The sequence below is a fragment of the Rana temporaria genome, chromosome 4 (assembly GCF_905171775.1).
Source record: "Rana temporaria chromosome 4, aRanTem1.1, whole genome shotgun sequence".
Taxonomy (NCBI): Eukaryota; Metazoa; Chordata; class Amphibia; order Anura; family Ranidae; genus Rana; species Rana temporaria.
In genome coordinates, this window is record NC_053492.1 from 13,151,821 (window position 1) to 13,162,138 (window position 10,318).

General features: G+C 45.9%; 1 protein-coding gene across 1 annotated transcript; it reads right to left on the minus strand.

The window, feature by feature from the left end:
* Nucleotides 1-8,271: 8,271 nt before the first annotated feature.
* LOC120935928 (gastrula zinc finger protein XlCGF17.1-like) lies at nucleotides 8,272-9,559 on the minus strand (the record flags this gene model as incomplete). The annotated part of the gene is made up of 3 exons (XM_040347958.1): nucleotides 9,234-9,559; nucleotides 8,879-9,149; nucleotides 8,272-8,626 (listed from the first exon to the last, which is right to left on the minus strand). Coding segments are annotated over exons 1-3 (861 nt in total), but the record flags the coding sequence as incomplete, so codon positions are not given.
* Between the last annotated feature and the right edge of the window lie 759 nt (nucleotides 9,560-10,318).

Consider the following 10,318-nt stretch of genomic DNA (forward strand, 5'->3'; position numbering starts at 1 on the left):
CGTCTGATGAAAACGGACCGTTTTCATCTAACGAACCGATCGTGTGTGGGCCCCATCAGTTTTTTCCCATCGGTGAAAAAAAATAGAATCTGTTTTAAAATTTTCGTATGGTTAAAAAACCGATAGAAAAAAACGATCGTCTGTGGGGAAATCCATCGGTCAAAAATCCGCGCATGCTCAGAATCAAGTCGACGCATGCTCGGAAGCATTGAACTTAATTTTTCTCTGCACGTCGTTGTGTTTTACGTCACCGCGTTGGACACGATCGGATTTTTAACCAATCGTGTGTAGGCAAGACTGATGAAAGTCAACTTCATCGGATACCTGATGAAAAAATCCATCGGTCCGTTTTCATCAGATGAACCGATCGTGTGTACAGGGCATTAGGGGTCCCTCTCCCATTGGTCACCAATTGTCAGGAAAACCAAACTCATGCCCGTGCTCAAAGAAATGTGCATGCATGCACAACGGTCCACAGAGCTGTGAACAAAATCTGGACCATCTGCGCATCTACATGTGCACGTGCGTATGTGCACTAGCATGCTTATGAGTGTGAGTGGTCGTCACCTCTTTCTGCCTGTGACCTGATCCGGTATTTGTGTCTGCATTCTTACCTGGCTTGTTGATTTTGCTTGTTCTGGGACCCCTGTTGCTTACTCTGGCTTGTGACCATACCCCGCTTCCAACACGTCTGGTAGATCCAACAATTGATTTGTCAGCTTCTGGCCCCAAGCCTCTGGTTTCTTAGTTTCTCACAGTTACAACTGCATCTTCGAGCTTGCCTGCTGCATAGTCTTGGATTGGATTGGAATAAATGCTTATAGAGCGCCGAATGCGAGTTGTGAAACTCGCGTCTAAGCGCTTACCAACAAGCTGGGGGTATCCAGTTCCCAGGAGCAAAGAGAAGAGACTAGGACATCTAAGTAAAAGAGGGGAACAAGCAAGAAGTAAACAGAAATATAAAAAGAAGGGGAGGGGGGGGCAGGACACAGGGAGCCTATCCCTACTCCCTGACCATGGACCGCAGCCTGCGATTAAGGCAGCGTCTTGCTAAGAGCTTGGATGGCCAAGTGTCTATCCATAAGCTTGTGAAAAAAGCAGTGTTTTCAAGCCTTTACAGAAGGCCATCAAAGAGGAGGATGCTCAGAGTTGATGAGGGAGCTAGTTCCAAAGAGAATTCCCCAGTGTTTGGAGCCGGCAGCCACCCTTTGAAGCTAAGCGACTAGGTTGAATAATCGCTAACAGGGCATCAGTTGAACGAAGCTCTCGGGGTTTGAATCATATTCGATAAGTACATCAGGCCTAGTTGCCAATAGGCCCGAAACACCAGACAGAGAGCCTTGAACTCGACCCGTTTTGCTATCGGGAGCCAGTGTAGGTCCTTAAGCACCGGGGAGATGTGATTCCGCCTTGGGCAGTTTGTGACTAGTCTTGCAGCATGATTCTGTGTAATCTGCAATCGTTTTGTCCACTTCTGTGGGAGCCCTAGAAAGAACACGTTCGAGCAATCTAACCTAGTGTGGATAAGTCCATGAACTAAGATCATACGGTTGTTCTGAGTGAAAAGGTTCTTAATTTTTCGTAATAATTGCAGATGGTAGTTGGCTGATTTTATGCAATATTTTGCGTGAGGTACGAAGCTTAGTTCAGCATCAAAAATGATACCCAGATTTTTAACCTGCTTAGCTGGAGTTGGGGCAGGACCGAACGAGGATGGCCAGGCAGGTAAGAAGGTAGAATTGGCCTGTTTTGTTGGCGTTAAGGCCTAGCCTGTTTGTGTCCATCCATTGTTGGATGTTAGATAGTCCCTTATTCAGCTGGTCAGGCATATTAGGTCCACTTACAAGGTCTGCCAAGATCTGCGTGTCACCCGCTTAGATCTGGCAGCCTAGACCATAGCTGGTAATGAGGTCGGCAAGTGGGTGCATATAGCAGTTAACCACTTAAGCCCCGGACCTTTAGGCAGCTAAATGCCCAGGCCAGGTTTTGATATTCGGCACTGCGTCGCTTTAACAGACAATTGCGCGGTCGTGCGACGTGGCTCCCAAACAAAATTGGTGTCCCTTTTTCCCCACAAATAGAGCTTTCTTTTGGTGGTATTTGATCACCTCTGCGGTTTTTATTTTTTGTGCTATAAACAAAAATAGAGCGACAATTTTGAAAAAAATGCAATATTTTTTACTTTTTGCTATAATAAATATCCCCCAAAAACATATATATATATATAAAAAAAAAAATTCCTCAGTTTAGGCCGATACGTATTCTTCTACCTATTTTTGGTAAAAAAAATCGCAATAAGTGTTTATCGATTGGTTTGCGCAAAATTTATAGCGTTTACAAAATAGGGGATAGTTTTATTCCATTTTTATTAATCATTTTTTTTTTTACTACTATTGGCGGCGATCAGCGATTTTTTTCGTGACTGCGACATTATGGCGGACACTTCGGACAATTTTTACACATTTTTGGGACCATTGTCATTTTCACAGCAAAAAATGCATTTAAATTGCATTGTTTATTGTGAAAATGACAGTTGCAGTTTGGGAGTTAACCACAGGGGGTGCTGTAGGAGTTAGGCCGGGTACTTACGACCAAACATGTATGGTGAAAGCGGTCCGTCGGACCGTTTTCACCATACATGTCTGCCAGAGGGCTTCTGTACGATGGTTGTACACACCATCGTACAGAAGTCCGCGCGTAAACAATACGCGGGGCGTGTCCGCGGTGTCGCCGCGCCGATGACGCGGTGTCGCCGCGACAATGACGCGGCGTCGTGGGCGGCCCGCCTTTAAAATGCTTCCACGCATGCGTCGAAGTCATTCGACGCATGCGAGGGACGGCGGGCGCCTGGACATGTACGGTAGGTCTGTACTGACGACCGTACATGTCCGAGCGGGCAGGATTCCAGCGGACTGTTTTAAAACAAGTCCAGGAATATTTGTCCGCTGGGAAAAGGCCCGGCGGGCAAATGTTTGCTGGAATTCGGCCCGCTCGCGCCCACACACGACCAAACATGTCTGCTGAAACTGGCCCGCAGACCAGTTTCAGCAGACATGTTTGGTCGTGAGTATGGGGCCTTAGGGTTCACCTAGTGTGTGTTTACAACTGTAGGGGGGTGTGGCTGTAGGACTGACGTCATCGATCAAGTCTCCCTATAAAAGGGATCACTCGATCGATACGCCGCCACAGTGAAGCACGGGGAAGCCGTGTTTACATACGGCTCTCCCCGTTCTTCAGCTCCGGGGAGCGATCGCGACGGAGCGGCTATAAACGAATAGCTGCGCCGTCGTCCCGGATCGCTTTCCAAGGTAAGCCGCACGCAGCGGTGGGGGTCCCGATCAAACCCCCCACCCGCTAGAAGGCAAGGACGTATAAATATACGCCCATCTGCCTGTACGTGCCATTCTGTGGACGTAAATAGGCGTGCGGCGGGCGTTAAGTGGTTAAAGAAGCTCTTGAGCTCTGCATCTCATACAAGATCTCCAAACCCATGTCTCCTACAGGCGCCTGAGCCACTCTGTGTCCTGTTATACCCTGTCATCAAACAAAAGGGAAATGGGACAAGGGAAGCCCTCTTGTCAGCTCAACCTGTGTCAGGTATGTGACACCAATGTAAGGGACCACTACATTGACCACTGATATAAGGGGATCCTTCTCCCATTGGTCACCTCTATAGGGACCACTACATTAACATACAAACAATAGGGTAATGTGGCGCACTTGTTTCCATGTTTATTTTAACTATTAATAAATTACCTAACTTTCTACTCTTTGAAGGCACTGGTATTTGTCTTAGGCCTCGTACACACGACCGAACATGTCTGCTGAAACTGGTCCGCGGACCAGTTTCAGCAGACATGTTTGGTCATGTGTACGGCCGACCGGATAATTTTCCGGCGGATCGGACAGGTTTCCAGCGGACGAATGTTTCTTAGCATGCTAAGAAACATGTCCGCTGGAAGCCTGTCCGTCGGACATGTTCGGTCGTCTGTACGACTTACCGGACATGTCCGCTCGGCCGAAAGCCCTCGCATGTGTCGAAGTGATTCGACGCATGTGTGGAAGCATTGACCTTCCAGGATCGCGCACGTCATCGTCGCGGCGACGGTGCAGCCACGTCACTGCGTATCCTGTCCGTGCGGATTTCGGTTTGATGGTGTGTACAACCATCAGACCGAAATCTCCGAGCGGACATGTCCCCTCGTGTGTACGAGGCCTTACCACTACATTAACCACTGATATAAGGGGATGCTTCTCCCATTGGTCACCAATGTAAGGGGACACTAAACTGACCACTGATAAAAGAGGGTTCTTCTCCCAACCACCCCCCTCTTTCTCCTAATTGGCTGACTTACTTTGATTGACAGCAGTGGGAGTCAATGTCGTCGCTGCTGTGTCTCAGCCAATCATGAGGGGGAGAGTCTCGGACGACCATGACACTCGTGGACATCGATGAACAGAGATGGGGCTCCAGTAAGTACTAGGGGTGCTGCTGAACACAGAAGGTTTTTTATCTTAATGCATAGAATGCATTAAGATAAAAAACCTCCCACCTTTACAACCTGTTTAATAAAGGGGATTATGGTGTGGGGTTGTTTTTGGCTTTTTTTTATTATTATTATATTTGTTTGCTTTATCTTTAGTTTTTTTACACTTTTATTATAACTATAAATGTTTCAGGTTAGGGTCCCTCAAAATGCGATGGCCATCAAACATCTTTTAAGGACCCTATGTGAAAGTGTGCCCTAGTACTGTGCCGTGTTGTACCCTATACTAATACTCTACTAGTGTGGTAGCGACAGAAACAGTCCCCGATGCCGAGACCAGGTTTACCAGGACAGGAGGGACATCAATAGCGGGTGTCACGCCTATGTCCCTGTTTTTCACACACATGACATCTTCTTTGGGGTGCTCTTTGGGTAGGGGTACCAGGAAGGACATCTGGAAAATGCCTCTGATGCAGCCAGCTCACTGCATTTTGATGCAGAAGGGCTGTGATGATCTCTTCTTGAAATTTTAGGAAGGATCCAGTTCTTCCAGACGCTTTGTATAGTACATAAGCGTTGAACAGAGCCAATTGGAATAGGTATACAGACACTTTTTTATACCAGCGTCTGGCTATACGCCAATTAAGTACAGCCCCATCATCTGGTCATTAAAGTCCACCCCTCCCATTTTAAGATTGTATTTGTGGACACAGAGGGGTTTCTCAACAACACCAGTCGCCATTACAGTTTGGACTGCCGTGTCTGCGTGAATGGAAGACAGAACGGAAACATTGTGTTGGTCCTTCCACCGCACTGCAAGCAATTCATTGGACCTCAAGCAGGCTCTCTCCCACTGTCTAAGTTAGGTATCTACAAGCCGTTGGGGGAAACCCTGGCAATTAGATCACACGTTGCCACATGCGCCAATTCCTAATTGAAAGGGGTGTCTAATAAGTGTCAGGCTTGTATAAAAATTGTCCATGTACAAGTGGTACCCCTTTCCGAATCCGAATAGGGGTGACACCAAGTTCCACAGAATCTTGCTGCTGCTTCCTATGTAGTCTAGGCAGTCATGGGGCTCCACACTGCTATCATTTCCCTCATAAACCAGGAAATTATATGTATAGCCTGTTGCCCTGTCACAGAGCTTTTACATTTTGACCCCATATCTGGCACACTTGCTGGGGAGAAACTGTTTGAAAACAAAGCTGCCAGAATTGGTAATCAGGGACTCATCAATGCAACTCACTCGTTTTAGTAATGTCCATGAGGAGAGATAGACCCAGAAAGGTCTTAATATCGGGAACCGTTATAGGTTCCTGATATTAGAGTTAACTTTCCAAGTTCGTTTGAAAGTTTACTCTTGCAGTTCTCCCATTCTGCCTCCTGCTCTGCATGCCCAAAAAAGGTAGGTAAGGGCAGAGCTGCGGGGGATATGGGCTGTAAAATGTGTAGGGGTAAAGGAGATGTGTAATGTGTAGGGGTCCAGAGGTTCATGGGCTGCGTAATGTCCTGGGGTCCAAAGACTGTGTAATGTGCAGGGGTCCAGAGGCTGTGTAATGCGCAATGGTTCTGAGGTGTGGGGGCTGTGTAATGTGCAGGGGTCCAGAGGCGTGGGGGCTGTGTAATGTGCAGGGGTCCAGAGCTGTGCAATGCAAAGGGAACCAGAGGTACGGAGGCTGTGTATTGTAAAGGGGGTTTACCCGCAGTTATAGCTGAAGTCCTAAAGGTTGAGCGCTTCTGCATTTTCTGAAAGCGCACCAAAAGTCCTGCATGCTGCATCTTTGGTGCACTTTCAGAAAATTATTTTTGCCACTTTGTGCATGTTTTACTGCACCAGGTGACACCAACCCCAGTGATGCCATTGCCAGGTGCCTGGCTGATGGCCATCTCAACGAGCCGCTGAGAGACTGAGATGGCCGCTCCCCGCCCCTCCAGTGAGTGTGGAGGGGCAGAGCAGGAGAGCTGCTGATTGACAGGCAGCAGCTCTCTGCTCGGGGAGCCGTGAGAACCGAGCTATCGGCGATGTTCGATTGCTTGGTTCTCAGTGCAGAGACGCCAGGAGACAGATGCAGCATTGGTTCGATGCTGCATCCACCTAGGTAATTATGAATATGTTCTGAAAAAAAATCCCATACTTCTCTTTTAAGGTGTCCTCAACATATTTCATCCTCTGCTCCCTCTGCCAGGACAGAATGAGTTCTGAGACTTTCCCCTTGTAACGGTTATGAAGGAAGGTCACCAATCAATCATAATTCTTATCCCTAATGCCACAAATTATCAGCTCCTTTTACAGGCTTTGAGGAATAAGGGAGCCCATGCACCGCAAGTCAGAGTCCCCGGGGTCACTGAGGATTACAGTTTCTTGAACCGTTTCCTGCCATCCACCTACTACTCCCAAGATGTCTGGGGACTGAAAGCTATCTCATGAGGTTAGACATACAGTGCCTTGATAAAGTATTCATATCCCTTGAAATTTCCCGCATTTTGTCATGTTACAACCAAAAAAGTAAATGTACTTTATTGGGATTTTATGTGATAGACCAACACAAATTTCCCACATAATTGTGAAGTGGAAAGAAAATGATAAATGGTTTTCAAAATGTTTTACAAATAAATATGTGAAAAGTGTGGCGTGCATTTGTATTCAGCCCCCCTTTACTCTGATACCCCTAACTAAAATATAGTGGAACCAATTGCCTTCAGAAGTCACCTAATTAGTAAATAGAGTCCAACTGTGTGTAAATTAATCTCAGTAGAAATACAACTGTTCTGTGAAGCCCTCAGAGGTTTGTTAGAGAACCTTAGTGAACAGACATCATCATGAAGGAACACACCAGACAGGTCAGGGTTTAAGTTGTAGAGAAGTTAAAAGCAGGATTAGGTTATAAAAACATAATTCAAGCTTTAAACATCTCACAAAGAACAAGAACAAGGTAAAGGGCCAATCACAGTGGCCCTTTACCATGTGATCAGCTGTGTCCAATCACATGTAAACAAACTTGCCAGTTATCAGCAGTCCTTTCCTCACTCGCTGTCACTGTGTGAGGAAAGGAGAGCTGATAAATGGCAAGGCTGACAGGGCACTGATAATCAGGGTGCCTATCAATGCTTATCAGTGCCTCCTTATCAGTGCAGCCTCTTCAGTGCACATCAGTAAAGAAGAAACATTTTATAACAGAAACTAAGAAACTATTGTTTTTTTTGTTTTTTTTTCAAAATGTTTATTCTTTTTTTATTTGTTTAGCAAAAAAAAAATCCACTGATGATTAAATACCACTAAAAGAAAGCTCTACCTGTCTTAAAAAATTATAAAAATTGTATTTGGGAACAGCATTGCATGACCGCACAATTGTCATACAAACAACTCTTTATCCATGTCTTCTGTGATCTCTGATCTCCTTATGAACTGTTCCTTACATGATGAAGATCAGCCATGGAGTATATCTGAGGTGTATATCAGGGTGTGCTTCTTCCCCACATGAGAGCTGTGATGTCCAGCAACATTCATATAGAAGACATTTCCAGCACTCAAGGCACTAATACACCTCAAGGGTTGTGTGGGATCCCTGATGTACAGTGAGGAACAATTCCCTCACTCAGGACAGGAAAGTGACTTCTTCCCCTTGTGAGATCTCTGATGTCTGGAAAGGCTGGACTTGTCTGAAAAACATTTCCCACACTCAGGACAGGAATAAGGTTTCACCTTCATGTGAGATCTCTGATGTCTGTAAAGATTGGACTTCTGAGAAAAACATTTCCCGCATACGAGACAGGAATGTGGCTTCTCCCCCGTGTGAGATCTCTGATGTGAGACAAGTTCTGATTTTTGTAAAAAACATTTCCCACAATCGGAACAGGAATACGGCTTCTCTCCCGTGTGAGATCTCTGATGTATGGAAAGACTGGACTTCCGAAGAAAACATTTCCCGCACTCGTGACAGGAAAACGGCTTTTCCCCTGTGTGAGACCTCTGATGTCTGACAAGTTCTGATTTTTGTAAAAAACATTTCCCACAATCGGAACAGGAATGTGAATTCTCCCCCGTGTGAGATCTCTGATGTGTGTAAAGATTAGACTTAAGTGAAAAACATTTCCCGCACTCAGGACAAGAATACGGCTTTTCCCCCGTGTGAGACCTCAGATGTCTGACAAGTTCTGATTTTTGTATAAAACGTTTCTCACACTCAGAACAGGAATATGGCTTCTCAGCAGTGTGCAGTCTCTGGTGTCTGCAAAGATTGGACTTGTCGAAAAAACATTTCCCACAAACAAAACAGCAATGTGGTTTCTCCCCCGTGTGAGATCTCTCATGTGCATAAAGATTAGACTTAAGTGAAAAACATTTCCCACACGCAGGACAAGAATACGGCTTTTCCCCCGTGTGAGACCTCAGATGTCTGACAAGGTCTGATTTTTGTATAAAACATTTCCCACACTCAGGACAGGAATACGGCTTCTCAGCAGTGTGCACTCTCTGGTGACTGCAAAGACTGGACTTGTCGAAAAAACATTTCCCACACTCAGAACAGGAATAGGGCTTTTCCCCTATGTGAGATCTCTGATGTATGGAAAGACTGGACTTTTTAGAAAAACATTTCTCGCACTCAGAACAGGAATATGGCTTTTCCCCCGTGTGTAACCTCTGATGTGCGACAGGTTCTGAATTTTGTACAAAACATTTCCTGCCCTCAAGGCAGGAAAATGGCTTCTTGCCTGTGTGCAATTTCTGATGTTTGTAAAGACGTGACTTAACTGAAAAACATTTCCCGCACTCAGGACAGGAATACGGTTTTTCCCCGGTGTGATACCTCTGATGTATGACAAGGTCTGGTTTATTCACATAACATTTCCCACACTCTGGACAGGAATACGGCTTTACACCCGTGTGAGATTTCTGATGTATGTTAAGACTGGGCTTATATGAAAAACATTTCCCGCACTCAGAACAGGAATACGGCTTCTCTCCTGTGTGTGTCATCTGATGGCTGTAGAGATGAGATTTCTTTGAAAAACGTTTCCCGCACTCAGGACAAGAATGCGGCTTTTCTCCTGTGTGAGACTTTTGATGTGTGACAAGATTTGATTTTTGTGCAAAACTTTTTTCGCACTCAGGACAAGAAAATGGCTTCTCCCCTGTGTGAGATCTCTGATGTCTGTAAAGACTGGACTTCTTTGAAAAAAATATCCCACACTCACTACAGGAATACGGCTTCTCACCGTCCCTCACAGTCTGAGGTTCCTCAGGATAAGAATACGATGGTCCGGCACCGTCCCTCACAGTCTGAGGTTCCTCAGGATAAGAGGAATACGATGGTCCGGCACCGTCCCTCACAGTCTGAGGTTCCTCAGGATAAGAGGAATACGATGGTCCGGCACTGTCCCTCACTGTCTGAGGTTGCTCAGGATAAGAGGAATACGATGGTCCGGCACCGTCCCGCACAGTCTGAGGTTCCTCAGGATAAGAGGAATACGATGGTCCATCTACACTGTGTGGTGCCGGATGGACATTTGAGGTAGTCGGGTTTTCTCCTGGACTATACTGTGTGATGTCCTCATCTTCTACTTTACAGTCTGGAGACAAAGTGAGACAATCCTCTGAGGTTTTTCTCATCTCCCGTCCATCTACTAAAATAGAAATAAAAAGATTATTACTAGACATGAGCAGATGGATGGAGGACAACCTGCACCTTCCTAAATACTGCGCTCTCTCTAATGAGGTTAATAACACGTAAAACAGAGCAGCAAGTGTGACATCATCACGCTAGGGACTTTCCCAGGAGTTTGAGGAAGTTGGATTGATCTGTATTAATCACAGACAGAGCAGTATG